Source organism: Penicillium arizonense, assembly GCF_001773325.1.
Source record: "Penicillium arizonense strain CBS 141311 chromosome Unknown PENARI_contig021, whole genome shotgun sequence".
In the NCBI taxonomy this organism is placed as follows: Eukaryota; Fungi; Ascomycota; class Eurotiomycetes; order Eurotiales; family Aspergillaceae; genus Penicillium; species Penicillium arizonense.
In genome coordinates this window covers 301,491-320,497 of record NW_019173298.1, presented here as the reverse complement: position 1 = coordinate 320,497, position 19,007 = coordinate 301,491, and the positions used below count along the sequence as shown (strand labels likewise).

The 19,007-nt window shown below is 49.6% G+C and overlaps 8 protein-coding genes across 8 annotated transcripts; 5 read left to right on the top strand and 3 right to left on the bottom strand.

Annotated features, from left to right (window-relative positions):
• Positions 1 to 26: 26 nt before the first annotated feature.
• On the bottom strand, positions 27 to 1,390 carry PENARI_c021G09039 (uncharacterized protein; the record flags this gene model as incomplete). Its single annotated transcript, XM_022635243.1, has 4 exons — positions 27 to 342; positions 395 to 564; positions 618 to 1,033; positions 1,081 to 1,390. The coding sequence occupies 4 exons, from the start codon at positions 1,388 to 1,390 to the stop codon at positions 27 to 29; spliced, it is 1,212 nt and encodes a 403-aa protein (XP_022484891.1).
• Positions 1,391 to 1,627: 237 nt separating this feature from the next.
• Positions 1,628 to 2,596, top strand: PENARI_c021G00110 (uncharacterized protein; the record flags this gene model as incomplete). The annotated part of the gene is made up of 1 exon (XM_022635135.1): positions 1,628 to 2,596. One exon carries the CDS (start codon positions 1,628 to 1,630, stop codon positions 2,594 to 2,596), a length of 969 nt encoding a protein of 322 aa, XP_022484920.1.
• Positions 2,597 to 2,729: 133 nt separating this feature from the next.
• Positions 2,730 to 4,734, bottom strand: PENARI_c021G11028 (putative MFS transporter; the record flags this gene model as incomplete). Its single annotated transcript, XM_022635274.1, has 8 exons — positions 2,730 to 3,044; positions 3,091 to 3,798; positions 3,846 to 3,941; positions 3,994 to 4,078; positions 4,201 to 4,391; positions 4,450 to 4,591; positions 4,638 to 4,648; positions 4,711 to 4,734. The coding sequence occupies 8 exons, from the start codon at positions 4,732 to 4,734 to the stop codon at positions 2,730 to 2,732; spliced, it is 1,572 nt and encodes a 523-aa protein (XP_022484962.1).
• A 1,535-nt stretch (positions 4,735 to 6,269) lies between these two features.
• On the top strand, positions 6,270 to 8,195 carry PENARI_c021G12421 (putative MFS multidrug transporter; the record flags this gene model as incomplete). Its single annotated transcript, XM_022635296.1, has 5 exons — positions 6,270 to 7,336; positions 7,385 to 7,509; positions 7,560 to 7,672; positions 7,735 to 7,864; positions 7,912 to 8,195. 5 exons carry the CDS (start codon positions 6,270 to 6,272, stop codon positions 8,193 to 8,195), a joined length of 1,719 nt encoding a protein of 572 aa, XP_022484955.1.
• A 588-nt stretch (positions 8,196 to 8,783) lies between these two features.
• PENARI_c021G04051 (Zn(II)2Cys6 transcription factor domain-containing protein) lies at positions 8,784 to 11,169 on the bottom strand (the record flags this gene model as incomplete). Its single annotated transcript, XM_022635184.1, has 5 exons — positions 8,784 to 9,705; positions 9,757 to 10,236; positions 10,290 to 10,822; positions 10,882 to 11,049; positions 11,113 to 11,169. 5 exons carry the CDS (start codon positions 11,167 to 11,169, stop codon positions 8,784 to 8,786), a joined length of 2,160 nt encoding a protein of 719 aa, XP_022484982.1.
• Positions 11,170 to 11,624: 455 nt separating this feature from the next.
• Positions 11,625 to 12,413, top strand: PENARI_c021G05278 (PHD finger protein; the record flags this gene model as incomplete). Its single annotated transcript, XM_022635201.1, has 3 exons — positions 11,625 to 11,632; positions 11,683 to 11,705; positions 11,776 to 12,413. 3 exons carry the CDS (start codon positions 11,625 to 11,627, stop codon positions 12,411 to 12,413), a joined length of 669 nt encoding a protein of 222 aa, XP_022484897.1.
• Positions 12,414 to 13,285: 872 nt separating this feature from the next.
• On the top strand, positions 13,286 to 15,878 carry PENARI_c021G10676 (glycoside hydrolase family 92 protein; the record flags this gene model as incomplete). Its single annotated transcript, XM_022635270.1, has 5 exons — positions 13,286 to 13,424; positions 13,485 to 13,517; positions 13,572 to 13,681; positions 13,741 to 14,558; positions 14,615 to 15,878. 5 exons carry the CDS (start codon positions 13,286 to 13,288, stop codon positions 15,876 to 15,878), a joined length of 2,364 nt encoding a protein of 787 aa, XP_022484983.1.
• Positions 15,879 to 16,437: 559 nt separating this feature from the next.
• Positions 16,438 to 18,841, top strand: PENARI_c021G09069 (uncharacterized protein; the record flags this gene model as incomplete). The annotated part of the gene is made up of 5 exons (XM_022635245.1): positions 16,438 to 16,545; positions 16,598 to 17,893; positions 17,947 to 18,190; positions 18,254 to 18,734; positions 18,790 to 18,841. 5 exons carry the CDS (start codon positions 16,438 to 16,440, stop codon positions 18,839 to 18,841), a joined length of 2,181 nt encoding a protein of 726 aa, XP_022484925.1.
• Between the last annotated feature and the right edge of the window lie 166 nt (positions 18,842 to 19,007).

The following is a 19,007-nucleotide window of genomic DNA, read 5'->3' as shown; positions in this document are numbered from 1 at the left end:
TGACTGGTGCATGTTGCATGGGGACTTCATCGATCCTCGACTTCGCGGATCTTAAACTCGAACATCTGGTTCGAGGCCACTTCATGTTCATTCTCCAGTTTCTCTGCAGACTCGACGCCAGCTGCTGGGACACGATACTCGAACCGATTTCCTGGAGCCGGAACAGATCCATCTGGTAGGGCATAGGGGAATGGCAGGTACTCTGGTAACAGACCGAGCTGAACTAGAACGGTCGCTTGGTCCCATGCGATATGTTCATGGAACAAGCGATCGCCGCGGATGTTGACTACTGATGTGAAGGGGATTCGCAGGTGCTTGCCTGTAGGGGGAATACCAGGAATCCTAGTACACCATGTCAGCATTTCCTTTTGGAATTTTGGGTGGAAGCACTCACATCCAGTCCATTTGCTTCACATGAGTGAAACAAAAGATAAACTCGTCGACAATTCGGTCTGTACCGACTGTCCGGCTGATGAGCTCAAGTGCAGTATCATCGGGATTATTGAAGATAAAGTGGTTGAGATAGAAGTGGCTGAGACGAGCTCGTCCAATGCCTCCAGTTAACTGTAATAATCAGTACATTGACCAGCCGGGACTTTCTTTCCGGATTGACGTACTGTAGGAACATGATTGACATAGGGCTCTTGGACCATCGTCGCCATTGTCTTCTCAACAGAGCGATCTCCAAACTCGTAGTAGGTATGCTCATCCCAGATCTTCTCGAGGTCAAAGAATGGGCCGCCCAGGTGCTTCTTGATGAACGCAACACTGCGAGTATGGGCTACCCCTGCTGTTGACATTTTGAAGTCTGGATGCCCTGGGATCATGAAGTTGGCAGATGATACATCCGAGTATCTGTGGGTGACTTGATCTCCATTGCTCTCCTTGTCCTTGGGGAGATGGAAGAGAGTTGGTTGGAGGGCGATGTCCCAAGAGTCGAATAAGATTGCAGTGGCTATCTTAGTGTCTCCAGCTAGCACATCCTGTAATGTCTTTTCGAATTGAGAGTCATAGTCCGCCTTTGATCCATTTACTGGCGTCGAGTAAATATATGTTCTTGTAGAGTAGTGGGCATCCTACCTATCAATCCAACCTTCTTGCCATCGCATTCTGGGCGCTCCAGTAAAGCATGCTCGGCGTTGCTAATAAGCTGCTGTAGAGGTGTGTCGGTAATCAACTTGCCCAAAGTGATCTGTACCACCGTAAAGCTCTCCTCAGCCCACTTCTTCAGAGGCTCTGGGTCGAGAGTCTTGTTCTGCTCTTGGCATTTGGCGTGAGAAAGCGGCCGAACGAGGATCAATCCAGGTCCTTTTCCACAGCGGGAGAGAGGAGACTGGAGAATCATACACTGACTCAATTCCGCTTGGGACGGCAGGTTTGAAGAAGTCATTGTGAATATTCAGAGAGTTGAAAGAGGAACAAGGTCGGGGTTCGAGATAAGCGATGCTATATCCCCCGCTCCAACCATAGCAAAGATGAAACAAAGCAAATCAATGCAGTGGCATTCAAATAACTTCATCCTTGCAACGAAACTATCAGCATTGCTGCTTTTTTCGAACTCGCTGGTCCCGTATACCTGCACGTGACCTGTCTTCAAGCTTGCCGCGAGCTCATCTTCTCTTCAACGATGCGCTCCAACACATCCGCAATGAATGCCCTCGTTCAGTCCTCTTTGACAGACGTTGAATCAAAACTCAATGCTCTCCTGACAAGCCTCACAACCTCCCCTACCGCCGCGGGAGCTCCCGCGGCGGCCATCGCCCTCCTCGAAGCGGACGACGCGTTGACCTCCGCCATTGAAACCCTCCGCCAGCACCAACTAAACCATGCCAAGATCCTCCAATTACGTACCGAAGCACAGCAGCTAGAAGATCAAGTGAAGGGCATCGTGAGCGACATTGAAGGCTTTGACAAAGCCATTCGCACAGCTTGTGCCGACAACGGTGATAGCGATAGCGATTTCGACTCTGATTCCGATGAAGAACTTGGAGGAAGACAGACAGTTCTACGAGGAATCAAAGAGATCGACTACAAACTCATCCTCGACTTCGCGCGCCGGATCAGCAAATACAACCACGAAGCAGCAGCCGACGTTGCAACGAGCGCAGCTCTGAAACGACAGGAAGCAGGGCCTCAGACCGGCGGCAAGGATGTGAATATGTCAGGGGCCAACGGGGAACAATCGGCAGAGGATGGCGCACAGCCAGTGGCATCGGTCACCAAAAACGCCACGCAGTGGCTGGACGACTCAGCGAACGTCACGCGCGAGGTTTACATGCTGCCATACCCGATGGAGGAGCGGATACGGATGGGACTGATGGCGCAAATTCAACTTGCTCCAGGTGGTGACCCTGAAAAAGAGATGGAAAGGTTGCTCGCCGAAGCCGACGGTCGGGGTGCAGCAAAACCACCAGCACCGGTGGAACCTGCGGAAAGCACAAAGCAGGCAGACGAGGCCGCAAAGGCTGCAGCTCATGCTGGATCATCAGCTGGGATGCCGCGGGCGCCTGCACCGGCTTCTGTGCCAGCGCCAGCGCCCAAACCCAAGGCGACCCTGGATCTCGATCTCTATGACCCCGATGATGACGATGATTGAATTTTGGACAGCAGCGTTGCATTTAAATTTCTTATGATACCAGTTATGACAGCACGAAAATTTCATTCAGCCTTTTGGCAACGATCAAATTTGCATTTCAATTTATTGTTTGCTTAATGGGCTATCGAAGAGTCTACATCTTGTGCACCGAAGACTTGGCAGTCCATCCCCTGAATCTCTTTCCATAGAAGTAGAAGGGGATGGCACAGAGACACCACAATGTTGCCAGTGACATGTTCAACATGATGGGCTTGACAAAGCCGCTCGTTTCTATCCAGGGGGTGATGAACTTACTGAAGCCGTAGCCCCAGAGATTCTTATTCACAGTGATGGACACGAAGATCGAGCCCGCCACAGGCTTGTAGCTGTCAACTGCATATGTGCTGGTGATGGCTGGCAAGGCTGCGACTTGAATTCCTGCTGCGGTATATCCGATGATCACAATCACCTATTTGAGGTTAGTTGAGAAACCTTTAAGAGGAGAGAAATCTTACCTTCCAATCCCATTTATATTGATATCCAAAGGCAACGATGAAGTTGCCAATGATCGAGATGATAACATACGGAATCATTGCTGGCAAACGCATCTCTGGTTCTCGAATACCTCTGTTCTTTCGAGTGGCTTTCATGGAGATCCAATCCGAGAGGAGACCATTGGTTGCCAGCCCAATGAAGCTTCCGATCAAGATCGCGAAGTTGAAGAATCCAATCGATTGACTGTTGAAGTTATACGGCGGCTGTGCAAATACTTGACTCTGAGTAAGATTCAGCGTGAGGAAACAACTAGCTGACCACGACACGACGAATGCAGCCAACTCCACAATGGGGAAGGTCAGCAGCTTCCATGGGGTAATGAAGCTAATCAGCACTGTCTTGATGTTGTTCCCATCCAGCTGCCAGAGCTTGAACTGCTTCTTTGACGGGGTACCCTTGTGCAGATATGGGTCACGATCGCCAGCTTCCGCATTTACATTCTCATGCTGTGTAATCTTCACTGGCTTCTCTGTCTCGGACTCTTCAGTTGCGAGCGCAGAGGAGGGTTGCCCTTGAGTTCCTTCATCTGGATGAGTGCGATGCCACTTCGTCTCGGGGAATAGGAAGATTTGAAGGAGGAGCGTCAGTCCCAAGAGGCCGACATTCAGCCAGAAGAAGCTGCGCCAGCCACTATGCTCAGCCATGGGTCCAGCGATAATAGGACCGACCTGCAAATTTTAGCAACAGTCAATACCTTATTCTGGGAGTATCTTACCATGAGAGCCCCGAAATAGGCCGTGAAGTACATTGTGTTATAAGCACCACGCTCATGAAGGAACATGATATCGGTGATGATCTCAGGCTGAGAAGTCTAGAGTGGGCTGTCAGTGTCGCCCATCAGAGTGGAATGATCAACCCCATACCTCTGCAGGACCAGCACCAAACCCATTGAGCACACAAGCGCCCATATAGCTGCCATAGCTAGTTGCTGTAGCTCGCCAGATATTGCTGATGAGACAAATCAGCGTCGAAAAAATCAAGACCGGTCGCCGTCCATAGGACGTTTGAATTGGAATCCTGGGTCACCAGTTTCAGCGAGTGTTATTGGAGACCATGCATACGATCCTCACCAGAAGAAGTTGCTAAAGCCCAGAACCAGGATACAAACTCCGGTGAACTGCACGACGGAGGCTAAGTCGGAATTGAACGCCTCCATCAACTGCGGAAACATAGGAGCCAGCGCCAACGGACCGAAGCCTTGACTGAACGATGTCAACGTTGATACCGTCATGGCGCTCATCTTCCAGAATCGGTTCCAATTCTATGTATGTCTATTGTTATTCACCATGCCAGTCACTGTCCAGAGAAGAATCACTCACCAGAGGATCATGGGGATCTTGCGAAGGCTGAGGCACCAACACCCGATCGGAAGTGGATGATGATTTCACAAAATGATGAGTACCCACATCTGCCATGATCTCCGTGCCAGGGTATATCACCGTCCCCAGTTCTTCCTCGATCCTGGTTCTGGTTAGCAGGCGCGACTATCAGGGGTATGTGAACATACTGATGAAGGGCCTGGGAGAGGGCATTGTTAGCCCATGAAACAACATAAGCGACCGACTTGAGGACAGGCTTACCCCTTCATTGTAATTCATCTCCATCTTGAATAAATATAACCCCAGGGGGGTTGTTTGACATGAACAATGGCTCTGGAAGTCTGCGGGAGGAGAGAGAACGGCCTAAAGAAACGGCTTTGCGACGACTCAGAACGTGTTCCAGCTCGAAGACATGTCACCTAGCTCCAGTCGGGGCTCTGACAGTTTTTATGTCAAACAAATGAAGCTTCGATACAGCCGTTACAGTGCGGAATTGAACCGGGAAAGACAATGAACCATTGCCGAAAGCCAATGGAATAGCCACAGAAGTTTAAGGAGAGACGACATCCCCGCACATCTAGCGCGGCGCGTCATTGATTTTAGGCAAATTCAATGAAAGCAACCACTAGCAGAGCACTAGTCAACAGATAGGGGAGATATTTGCTCCATGACGGGTCTAAACCACGCGGCACTATAGATAGTCGACCCACCTCAACCCCGGATTCCCCCACATGACCGGCTCCATTTCCTTGGCTTCAGCCTCTCAACTCTCACTGAAAAAGTATATTAACTCGCCTATCCTTGCCACAAAACCTTCCTCGGCAATCCCTCAACAATAGACTGCCGCGTTTGAGGGGGTTGAGGCGTTCCCTGCCAAAGAGACGTTTCTTGGACATGTTTGTAGTCGTGGATTCTCGGCCGGATTATCGGTCTCTGACATATGGACTCGTCATTTATTTTTTTTGCCTCGGGAGCTCTAGACTACCTCGGTCTGAATTGGCTTGATAAAAGACATAAGGGGTTGACTCGGGAGTTGATGTGGGTGATATGCCGATCGTGTGAAGAGCGTCGATCACTTTTCACTATGGAGTAACTTAACGTTATTGCTTGATATATTGACTACTGAGTTCGACTAGCTCTTAACGTCTGGTTCGACTATAAACAATTCTAGTTAACAGATTGACAGACACACCGATGAGCAGGTCAATTGAGGACTTGCCAATTCGTAAGGAAGCGGCATTCCTTTCTACGATTGCCCCTTGATGATTCTTTTCACGCGCAATCGTCGAGATCATTGCCACTCGCGCCCCATACGAAGAAGTCTGGGGACTCCATTGCGGACCAATCCCCGGACGCTCCGATCTCGTCTCGGTTTCTATTTGAAGTCCAGCGAGATCGTTGAACTGGCTTCATGCATCTCTCCGGGTTATCGGAGTTTATTTGCGACCTATCGCCACCCTTGTGTCCCAGATCTCCAGACTACGGAGGGAGGAAGCATAAATTATGACGATACACCCAGTCATGATCCCCCCGGATGTCTCCTCCACACAAGAAAACATGCGAGAGGGAAGCTTGGTAAAAGCTTGGTTGGGCTGGGGTCCAGCTCCCCGGACCAATCGGAGATGACTAGAAACCTCGATCTATAGCAGTGGGCGGGCCTGATCTTCGTCACTTACCATGAGAATCTTCAGTAGTTCCCAGACAGAAGAAAAGCATTTAACTTGGTATATGCCCCCACTCTCTCTGCATTCTAGGATGGCTCTTTTCTTGGGCCTTGCTTTTCTGGAAGACATCGCCTGATTCCCGTCAATCTATTCACCATGGCTTCCGAGGACGACCATCCCCCCAACGCCAATGGAGATCTGGAGAAGCAAGATAGTTCCAGCGGCCACGTTCGCTCCCCCGGAGGAACTCCCCCAAGCCATGAAAGGAAAGAGCGCAGGAGCGGAACCAATGGAAGCGGAAGTTCAAACGGGATTGAGAATGGAACGGTCGACGGCCACCCTAAGATAGAACTGAGCGAAGTGAAATGCTACGACAGGTTGGGTTACAGCTTTCCCTGGTGGAAGAAATGGGCCATCATTTCGGTCATCTTCATGGTCCAGACCTCAATGAATTTCAATGCCAGTATATATGCGAGCAGCATCACTTCATTTGCAAAGCATTTCAGCATCTCTGAGCAAGCCGCGCGCGTTGGCCAAATGGCCTTTCTCATTGCTTATGCATTCGGCTGCGAGTTCTGGGCCCCGTTCAGCGAGGAGTTTGGCCGATGGCCCATCATGCAATTGAGCTTGTTCTTCGTCAATATTTGGCAAATTCCCTGTGCGCTGGCTCCCAACTTTGGGACTATAGTTGTTTGCCGTATTCTCGGTGGTCTATCATCTGCCGGTGGCTCTGTGACCCTGGGCATGGTTGCGGATATGTGGGAGCCAGAGAACCAGCAATATGCCGTCGCTTTCATTGTGCTATCTTCCGTGACAGGCTCAGTCATTGCCCCGGTTGTTGGTGGTTTCGTGGCGACCTTCTTGGACTGGCACTGGAACTTTTGGACCCAGCTGATTCTCGGAGGCGCTGTGCAAATCATGCACTTTTTCGTTCCGGAGACGAGATGCAGCATCCTCGTTACAAGAGAGGCGAGGCGGAGACGCAAGAATGGGGAAATGGTGTGGAGCGGTGATGAGCTCAAGAAGACGCGCATGTCTTTCCGCTGGGTATTCATGGTTTGGGTACGGCCCTTCATCATGTTCCTGCGAGAGCCTATTGTCCTGTGTCTCTCACTTCTTAGTGGCTTCAGTGACGCCCTGATCTTTACATTCTTGCAGTCTTATACCCCGGTCTACAAGCAATGGCACTTCACTACGATTACAACCGGGCTGGCTTTCCTTCCGTGAGTGCAAAAGGCCCCCGAGCGATGATCATACTAACCGTTCTATAGACTTATGGTGGGATACTTAATCGCCTATTTCTCGTTCTTGCCATGGATTCGTCGACATTGCAGAATCCAAGAACAAGATCCAGATGGGCTTCAACCGGAGGCTCGCCTTTACTGGTTGCTATGGGGTCAGTCTTTGCCCAATGCTAGTCTGCTTCCATTACTTACAATGTCATAGTGGCACCACTGTTATCGATTGGTCTGTTTGGGTTTGCGTGGACGAGTCTTGGACCACCCCACGTCCATTGGATTGCACCCATGATCTTCTCAAGTTTGATTGCCACTGCAAATGTAATGAACCCGCAACAGTCTTCTCTTTGAGGTCCATTACTGACTATCTTTGTCCTTTGAAGTATGCGATCTATATGGCAACAGTCGATTACATGATTGCATCGTATGGCCCATACGCCGCTTCGGCAACAGGAGGCAACGGCTTTGCGCGCGACTTTCTTGCTGGTATCGCAGCCATGTATTCCCTTCCCAGTAAGGTTGCAGAGGTCTCCAGCAGAATATCCACTAATGATATACAGTGTATCAGCATATGGGTACAGTACACAAACTGGAATGGCCATCCACATTTTTGGGCTTTATGGCTATCCTTTTCACCATTCCGATCTACGTTTTCTACTGGAAAGGCCCCTGGATCCGAGAATTGTCGCCCTTCGCGCAGACCCTGGCTTCCGACAGGAAGGCGGCTGGTCGCAGGGTGTCGTCTTGTGGTTCCGGCGACCCAGACCCTGTCGAGCGATATCTGTCATCGCGATCTGACCTGCCGGAGAGATGTTCCACTCATTCTCATCATGGGAGTAATTAGACTTCAAGATTAGAGTTGTGTCCATGATCAATTGGCACAGGAGCTTATAGAATTGTTGCATAATTGCATACAATGGGTGGAAAAGGTTTTTGCGCATGAAAAGATTTCCTTTTTTGTTAGACATTCGTCGTGCTTATTCTTGCCTTTTGTCTTTTGGTCCGTTACAGTCACTGTTGGGGATTTTTATAACCCAATAGAACCGTATTTCCTTGTTTTATAGAACAATGAATCCATTTGTATTAATGTGAAGTTTCTCTTCGGGAGATGTGCTATCACAAGCATCCTTGGTTGCGTGGTGGCAGTATGCCATCATCATGCACAGCCAAGGCACACACTTCCTCGGGGCTGATTTCCGATGGACCACGATAACTTCATGAGGCTCACTATGTGACGAGAGAATCAAGGCGTATTCAAAGCAATGATCCAGGTCTTTTGTGGTTGCCACCACTGATTTTGCCTCAGCCCGTCATTGTTCCTCAAACCACCAGGAGGGCATTAATAGCCTAAAAACATTATAATGTGTTCGGCAGTGAAATCCGATCCATTGTCTGTATAGATGTACTCGATGAGGCCCATTATCTGATCAATTTATTGATTCCAAGAGGCCTGAAGTTTCTGAACGGCATACTCAGTAGCCCAACCCAGGTCAGCCTCCACGCCTCGTAGTAAATCAATAATAATCTGATGTTCTTCAGGGCTCTCTAGGCACTGTCCAACGGCGTAGAGAATCGGTATCATGAATATCCGCACCCCACCGTGTGGGCGGCCCAAGGCAAGACCACAAACTTCACGAGAGCGGAACTCCACTTCCTTTGTAACCTCTCGATACCCCTGTAAGCGATCAAAAGCCGTAGATGGTGCACTCATTATATCTGGTGGTCGATTAAGAAGCAGCGCGATCCGCCCGAAGTGATAATGCTGCATAGCGGCAGCACAAGTGGTTAAGCCGTGGAAAATCTCAGGGAATGGAAGCTGGCTCCCTTCGGGTCTTGATAGATCCTTCGGGTGCTCGATTCTCACGGAGGGACGGAACGTCTCAGGGACGCCATCAAACCACGTTTGAAATTCGAAAGAAAGCTTGAGCCAGGTGCTTGTATCGGGATATGATGATTGGCTGCTGCTTGATGTGCCTTGAGCTTCAGGTGAGTTTGCTGGTGGGGAGCCTGTCCATTGTGCGATTTGGGACTCCTTCGATTTGGCTAGGAAGTTGATTACTTTTGACACAAGCCAGATCAAGCCGTTCGTTGCCTGGTCTTCCTGTGTGAAAGAGGTTGATCCGCTCGGGACAACGTTAAGTTCGTTTTTCTCATTAATCGAAATCCCGGCAGTACACCAGAGGGAATGGTCCTCTGGATTGAAGTGTGTAGGTGATCGGGTAAAGTAAGAACCGAGGTAGTCCTGACGAGCGAAGTTCCAGAATGCAGCCCGGATTCCATGGGAGAAAGAAGCAGATGCTTTTGAATGAACATTGAGAAGAGATTGGAACATAGGGCGAATTCCCGAAAGTTGTCTATCTCTGGTGTGAGTATAAGAAAAGTAACAAGCTGCCGGGTGAACTTACGTATGCCAATCATCTCCATTCGCATCCAGAAGCCGATACATGGTCAGAAGCATGGCAGTAGCCAACAGCTCTTCTGTTTTTCGAACAAATTGCACATCATTTGGATCATCACTGGCAGGTTTTAAATTTGTCTGAGTCTGACGCGAGTTCAACCACCGACCAACGATCTCAAACGGTGATTCCAAGACAGCAGAGCTGGATACGGCGGTGTAGCCATCCGAAGTGATATTATTCAGATCAGATGCTGCAAGGTAGTAATAATTGGCAGCTTTTAGATACCAATCGACCTGCGTGCCATTTGGATAGACTTCAGTTGTGGCAGGGCTTGTATACATTCCTCCGGTGGGAGATTTGATGCCCTTGACACGACCTAGATGCTTGGCGGATAATGCAGAAATAGCGTATTTGACGGATAGATTGTTGATGGCACGTATGGGAACATAGACTGTGAACCATTTTTGAGCATCCGTCAAGTCCAACCTAACTGTAAATCAGGATGCTGTGTGAAATAAGAGGGAAATATATATACATACCAGGGACCCAGCACTTCAGAGTAATGACGGGTGAGAAAAGCGATCTCATGTTCTGTTCCGGTCATGAGTTCCGAGAAGATATCCTGGAAATCCTCTTTCTCACTTCGATGTGATGAGGTTTGGGAGGGTATCCCCCTTTGAGCATCTGGCATGTCATTGGATAGTCCGAGGTAAGCCATCTCAAAAGATGACAGCCCCCTCGTGCCAGACGTTGGTGAAATTGGGCTGTGGATTGTTTTTGCAGATCCAGTGTTTTGTTCAGTCCCAAAAGAGTTAGCAGGAACAGGAACAGTCGGGTTTCCTGATACATTGATGGCTTCCTGCTGAGTGGTTCCTGGGAGATTTCCTGATCGGCTAGAAGGACCAGTCATCTCTATGTTCATTGGGCCATCGCTCGAGTCCAGGCTCGTCTCTCCCATTTGATGGTGAAGGGAAGGGCCATCATGTTCTTGTGGATGGTTAAGTGGGATTTGTTCATTACTTGTTTGTGAATGACTTTGCTGCGTCGAGTCCAAATTATGCTCTGCGGGCGCCTATGACGAAAGATAAGGACTCACATCAAAGGAGAGGGGAGAGGTGGCCTTTCACATACTTTGTAGGACTGACCCCCGGAGCTCGATTTGGGATGAGCCTCTTGGTATGGAGCATAGCGACGCCTTACAGTTGCTCCTTGATCAATAAATTTGCGGGTTTGAACATATCCCGGGCACTCTACTCCAGCAGTGGTGCACCGCTGACAGTGAGGGCGAGTCTCATCACACTGTGAGTAGTTAGAGGCCATTCACCCATTCACTGTAAAACCATGAAACACTCTTGGACTGACCTTTATATGTCTCTTCTTGCAACGCTCACAAGCCTTGTTGGAGGGTACCCCAGGCATTGTTGAGTTACGTGATAGTATCGCAATATGAGTGCTCAAGTATTGTGGTCATTGGAATGTGCCCTTTTGTAATAGCACAGCAACGTCATTCGCATTCACATATCGAAACTCATCCCAGAGCAAACAACCAACTTGACTAAGATAAGAGTTGATATCAAGATCCAAAGGCGGTGACGTCTTCTCGCGGCATTTTTTCGACCGAGACTCGGGATCGTTCTCACCGCCCGGCAGAATATTATGGCCGTTTTCTGTACATCTTCATGTCGTCATTCACTCCTTCATCTACTGCTAGTCATGTTACGGACGCCTCAATCTCTGAGTCAAGGGGATATGTCCTCGCCAGTGGTTCGATCCGTTGAAGATGAAGCTCCGGCTAACTTCCAGATACGATGGAGCTCGATATCTTCCACACAGCCTGTTTTATCGAGACCAGAACAAGGCCGCGTCTATCAAGAATGGATTGGTATGTTACCATAATCCCGAGATTATCCTGCTATTGCTAACTTCTTTCAGGTGCTGGACGGCCTCACAATATAGTTTGTTCGGAGTGCCGTCTTCCTGATAGTCTTATCGGATGTCAGACATGCTGCAGATCCTATCATACAGCATGTCTTGCAGATGTTGTACGCTCCGCCAATGCATTTTATTGCCCATCCTGCCGGGAGAGGGCTTGGGATCATGCACCACCTCAGTTTCCCTTGCCGCCTTCGGCTTCAGGTAGCCCTCTTGGCACCAATTCGGGTGTCCACTCACCACAGACGCAAGATTCACCGTTCGGATCCACCTCAATTAGAGCTGAAGGCTCGCCGGCGCCCTCTCGACCTACCTTCAGCTTTTCTCGAATGGCACCTCCCGGCTTGAACCGGATCGATGACTACGATTCTGGTCTTGCACCGGACAAGCTGCCCCCTGTTGCAGAAATGTATCCCCAGGTTCTGGAATATCTTAATCGCCCAGGGGCTCAGACTGACCAGTTTGCCCAACTGCAATTCAAGAACCAACTGGGATTAATGATGAAAGAGATCGAATCATATCGATCGCTGCTCCAGGATCAGGTGAATCTCAGAGAGGACCATCTGAGATTACAGGCCGAGAACACAAAGATCAGAGCATATCTCAATTCCAGTCTTGCGCCACGAGAACCTGCACTTGCAAGCCCTTCGACATTCTCACACAGCATCCCGAGACCACCAACAGAAACGAGAGGGAAATCATGGGATGGCATTGCCCTTGACCTGATTTGATGGTTCGCTAGATGGTCCTTCTCAAATGACTTGATATGTCGACCATACGATGGCAAGAGGATTATCAAAACGAAGACCTGAAACTGCGATTGATGAAAAGCTGCAACCGAGAAAGCCTTGAGCAGCGTGAATCTACTCTCTTAACCATGGATCTTCTTTGAACAGTTTCAATTTCACAACAAACCATCAAAATCCAAATATATGGAAGAAATGGGCCTCCGACATTTAGCCGACACTCCGACCGGCCGATCGCAAACTGCTACTGTCCCCCCTCATACACCGTCCCACGTCCAGTTCGGAGCAGCGCAGAAAGGGTTACATTGAACCTTGAAGAGAATCAGTCGGCTTCAATCCCATCACTGGGCCAGCGCTCGGAACTCACGGATTCCCCCTGGACATCACGTTCCCCGCAGCTCGGGGTAATTGACTCGCCCCCGCGCCCTGATCTCAACGATCGACAGTCGGCCAGGGACCCGAGTCATTTAATACTATATTGGTAGTCTGTTTAGGCATCTTTCTTGCACATCTTTGCGGTTCTTTCCGCTCCGTGGCCCCTTTCCATGTGGTGGAAAGCAAATAAGCGTTACAAGGTGTATTTGCAGGGCAGTGCAGATGTGACACCACAGCTTTGGCCACGACCGATGCTACGTGACTCGGTTGGAAGTGAAGAATTCTCATTTAGCCCCCGATGTGACTGGATGGCGCTTTCCTTGAGCTCCTCGAAAGGCAGGCCGCATGCCGATCGGGGAATGCTTCCCCCGCGACTCATTACCGATCGGTAAATAAGTAGCTTAAATTCCCAGCGCGTCTTCTTGAATACTGGATTTCAAAGCTGTCGGTGAATCAAGGTTGTGGATAGTTTTGAGTTGATCATGCCATCAGAACATCCCCTCCGTATGGGGGTTCTTGGTGCATTCACGACAGCTCTTTATGCCTCTTGTGCTCTAGCTGCGACCGATGACTTTGACATGTTAAAATATGTCGATCCTTTGATCGGAACTGCCAATGGAGGTTCGTTTTAGAACTACACAGCTCTTTTGCTCGGGAAATAAGCCTAACACCGTTTCTTAGGCCATGTATTTGCAGGTGCGACGTTGCCATTTGGTATGTTTTTTCCACAATACATTGAAACTTCTGTCGCAAGACTAACAATCCTAGGCATGGCTAAGGCCGTTGCAGACACGTCGGGTGAGAACCAGGCTGGCTTCGCTTATGATACCAAGGTTGTCACCGGATTTTCGCACATGCACGACTCTGGAACCGGCGGCGTAAGTTTTTATCTGAAAATGTGTAGATTTTGTCTTTATTTATTAATCCGCCCTATTAGTCTCCATCGATGGGCAATTTCCCGATCTTTCCGCAACCGAATTGTCCCGGCGATGATATCCGTCAGTGCAAATGGCAGCAGGCGGATCGAGCGGTGGCCTGGAACAGGGAATCCCCTGAGGCTCGCCCTGGCTATTTTGGTATTTCATTGGCCAACGGTGTTTACGCAGAGATGACAACAACAAATCGATCTGCCTTGTACCGGTTCAAGTTCAACAATACTTCCAGCCAGCCGCTCAGCCCGGTTATTCTTGTTGATTTGATGGATTTACCTCAGTCACGAAGAAATGGAACTGCTCACGTCGACCGCTCAACTGGTCGGCTTTCTGGAAGTGGTACTTTCAGCCCAAGCTTTGGAATTGGCAGTTATAACTCCTATTTCTGCGTTGATTTCAAGGGAGCGGAGCTTCGTGACACAGGATCCTGGTCTAGTAATGGAGTCAACTTCAGCAAACCGAGTTTGTCGCTCGGGGCCAACTCATCTTCGACAGTGTCCGCTGGCACATTTGCCAGATTTCGCAGCCCCAAAGACGACACCATTCTTGCCCGAGTGGGTGTCAGCTTCATAAGTGCCGACCAGGCATGCTCCAACGCAGAGCGAGAGCAACCTGAATTCGACTTTGAGGGCACTGTCTCCGCAGCCGAGGCTGCTTGGCGGAAGAAGCTAGGGGTCATTTCCATAGATGCCCAAGGAGTTTCATCTGAGCTGCAAGAAGTCTTTTGGAGCGGAGCATACCGCTCATTGATTAGCCCTCAAGACTACACAGGAGAGAACCCCCTGTGGAAGAGTGACGAGCCATACTATGACAGCTACTACTGGTAAGACGATCTGATTGCAGGCGCATGAACAGAATGCTCACAAGATAATCGCTTAGTATTTGGGACTCGTTCCGCAGCATTCACCCACTCCTGACGCTGGTTGACCCGCTATCGCAATCTCTAATGATGCGCAGCTTGATTGACATATATCGACACGAGGGCTATCTGCCCGACTGTCGCATGTCCCTTTGCAAGGGCTTTACACAGGGTGGGTCCAACGCAGATGTGTTGGTGGCAGATGCGTATTTGAAAAAGGTCGAAGGCATCGACTGGGATACTGCCTACCAGGCTGTGGTCAAGGATGCGGAGGTGGAGCCTGCGAACTGGGACGTCGAAGGGCGTGGTGGTCTTCACAGCTGGAAGCACCTCGGCTATATTCCATTCCAGGATATTGATCCATATGGCCGGGGCACGCACACTCGCAGTATCTCGCGGACAGTGGAATATGCGTACAACGACTTTTGTATTGCTGAGATGGCGAAGGGTATGGGTCACCATGCTGATTATGAGAAATACACGATGCGAGCCGGAAACTGGATTCACGTATTCAAGCACGATCAAAAGTCAAGCATCAAGGGCGTGGACACGGGCTTCACCGGTTTCCTCCAGCCTCGGTATCCGAACGGGACATGGGCTTACCAAGATCCGATATTCTGCAGTCCTTTGTTGAACTTCACGTCTTGTTATCTTAACCCCGATGGCCACGAGACATATGAAGGCAGTGCGTGGATGTACACTTTCTATGCACCGCACGACATGGGCTCTCTAATAAAGACCCTCGGTGGTGCCGAGTCCTTCACATCTCGCCTGCGTTATCTCCACGACTCCGGATTGCTCTACATAGGTGACGAACAGGCATTTTTGCCTGTCTATCAATACCACTACGCTGGACGACCCGGTCTCTCTGCGTACCAGAGTCACTCCTACATTCCGTCTCAATTCAACGCGACCGTGGCCGGAATCGCTGGCAACGACGACAGTGGTGCAATGGGTTCATTCGTGGTGCTGAGCATGATGGGTCTGTGGCCAGTCCCCGGTCAGGATGTTTACCTGATTACTCCGCCGTATTTCAAGGAAGTCAGCATTCGCAATCCTGTCACCAACAAGGTTGCTACTATCCGCAACGTCAACTTTGACCCCAGTTATAAGTCCATTTACATCCAAAGTGCTAAGTGGAATGACAAGCCGTGGACCAACAACTGGCTCACTCATGACTTTTTTGCTGAGGGTGGTGTCCTTGAGCTCGAGCTTGGGCCCAAGGAGAGTGACTGGGGAACTCACATTGAGGACCTTCCTCCTAGTATAAGCAAATACGAGTAAGGTCGTTGCGGATTGAAAACCAGGCAGCGTTCTCCCCTCTCTCAATTTTGCTCTGGCTTTTGGGGGAAGGGATAAAAAGCCATATCCAGGGATGCATTTTTGATTGCTCACACGCCGGATGTCCGGGATGGCAGTTCGAGACTATTCTTCACTATATATAATCTACAAAGCCTGATCGCATTCGAGTTAGGCATTCGTATTAAAACTTCTATTCTGAATCCTCACTTTATAACATTTGACCACAAGAATCCGAAATAGCTAAGTTATAAGGTATTTCACTACCGAGCCGCCACCCTACCCAAAAACGCGTCAATTAATTAGACTCTCTTTATTCGACCGCCTCTCTAGCTGTATAGGACGAGCTGTTTCACGCGCAAATCCATATAAATTGACTGAAATCGAAGAGGAATGCTTGTAAAATGGATACTTACGATAGTTTATGCCTTCAAATTGAGGTGTCCGTTCCATCGGACCTTCTCCGTATCCACTCAGCTCCCCGCAACCTCGAGACGCACTGTATGATGTACTTGTACGATGTACAGAGTGTTTGCAAGCTCTCATGTCTGCTACTGAATCGCCCACACAGAGCCCAAGGGCTGATGTACAAAGCCGCCAGCGCCCCATAGCAGAGCAAGCATGCAAGGAATGCCGCCGGAGGAAGTCCAAGGTAAGCCGCCAAGAACTGGAAGCTCTCCCTACAGAAGCTGACCGACTTGCAGTGTGACCGAATTGTCCCAGTGTGTGTCCTATGTCACAAATTTGGTCGGAGATGTGTCTATGAAAGGCAAACCAAAACGCCTCTGACTCGACGCTACCTGAGCGAGGTGGAAAGCGAGCTGGCCCGAACAAAAGCATTGCTGCAGCGATTTGTTCCGGATGAGCAAAACTTGGATCATGCTCTCGCATCAGAGTCAGGAGGACCTGAAAGAGCAGTGCTGCATTCCCCGAGAGACTCTGATGCACAGCATTTTCGGAATGCCGGGCTAGTATCTAGCGGTCGGACTGGGTCTGCCGCGGTCACTACTCCCAATATCGCATCTCAAAACTACACTCCAAGCAGGCCTCCAAATGCGCCCATACTGCCTTTCACGGGCCCTTCAGGGCGAGCACCAGAAAGGCAGCCACTAGGGCCCTCCGAGCCTCGCCCCCTCGGGCCATCAGGCTTAACCTTGGAATCTCCCCCGTCATCCAGTAACTTTGAATGGGATGAACGGACGGGAAAGGCCACAGGCGATAGGTTTGTCGACGGTATGGCTAGTCTGACAAGTAGTTCAAATGAAAGCGGCTATCTAGGTATGGCCCGGAACAAGTTTATGAGCTACTTTTCTAACATCGAGGTAGGCGTCGCATCTGGAGCCGCATTACTGCGGATAACAGACACCCAATCGAACAGCGAAGACTATAATTCAAGGCCGTACCCTGAAGGATCAAGCCGGCAGCCTTGTAGCATTCCGTTCTCCCTGACATCTCTCTCCCAACTAGAACCCTTTGTGGATGCATACTTTTCATTGTACCACCAATCCTATCCTATAGTACACGAGGCTAAATTCCGGGCCCAGTTCATGGAAGTCATTCCTCGACCCACAGGTAATGCCTGGCAGGTCCTACTGTTTGTTTTGGCCGCAGTGGGTGCATTCACTGCGTCAACCCAACCTACTGATGTAGACCTTGGTCTATTTGAAGCTGCCAAGGCACGACTTTCTATCGATATGCTGGAGACGGGAAACCTGCTACTTGTACAAGCCTTGACTCTCATCTCAAATTATATGCAGAAGAGAAATAAGCCAAACTCTGGCTATAACTATATGGGACTAGCACGTCGCATTGCAATGGGAATTGGTCTGCATAAAGAATTTCCGACCTGGGAGACCAATCTGCTTACCATTGAAATGAGGCGGCGGGTGTGGTATTGCCTGTATATATTCGACGTTGGCGCCATCATCACCTTCTCCCGACCTCTTGATTTCCCCGACGATGGAATTGATGTTGAACTTCCTTTGAACGTACATGACAGTGTGAGTTACTCCTCCATATGACTGATGCTGGTGTCTCTGACTTTCGTACCCAGGACGTCACGTCTGGAACGAAGCAAATACCACAGCCAGCCAACGAAACTACTGTTTACACCCATCTACGAGCACAGGCAACGTTCCATATGGCCTCGAGTCAGATCTACTCCAGGATCATATCATCGCCATTTCCATCAGCAAATGAGCTTATCGAGTTGGATGACCGACTGATTGGACACTGGCTCGCTAGAATTCCGCCATTCTTCCAAGAGAACGTTGTCCAAACACCAAAGTTCCGACTCTGTCACTCCATTGTATGTTGGCGATATCGGAACTTCCGTATTCTAATGTACCGCCCGTTTCTAGTAGGGCGCCTGATGGTTCGCACAGAACGAGGAGCATCTACTGTTCAAGAGAATGGCATGCAAGTGGAAATTGCAATCCAGCGCTGCTTAGATGCAGCGCGGGAGTCAGTACAACTTATCTCATCATTCTGGGCACAGGAGCAGAAAAGCATGATGGCCTGCTGGTACGCACTGTATTTTCTGTTCCAGGCAGTTCTAATCCCAGTCATCTGTCTACGCAACGACCCACAATGTGCGCTTGCAACAGGCTGGCGCGATCAAATAACCCAGGCGATGCATGTGCTTGAATCAATGACACGGCTTAATCCCACAGCTTCTCGTTGTCTGGGAGTTATTCGGTCTCTGTGTGGGTCATACTTTGATCCTTCTGTTGATGGTTGGGGTCCAACAGAAGAGTCGCCGCAAACGCAACTCGCAAATCTGTACCCATTGATGTGGCCAACATTGGAAATGGCGCAATTGGACGGCACGGATTCCACACTGTAAGTCTTTGTGTTCTGCTACAGATATATTCCAGTCAGTATTAACAGTCTGCAGGCAAGAATCTACCATTTTGGACTTTATGAATCAACTGCCGGGCTTTGAGTAGATTTATCTGGTCTATAGGAACACCTGTATACTTTGTGTATAAAGTGTGTTTAAGCTTCTGCCTCCTGTCTCCATGGAGAAATGGATATATGAAAGCCCCAGGGGCACCTATTACATGGAGCACCAGTCATAGGCCATAAGGCCTTTCACACACACATCTTTATACA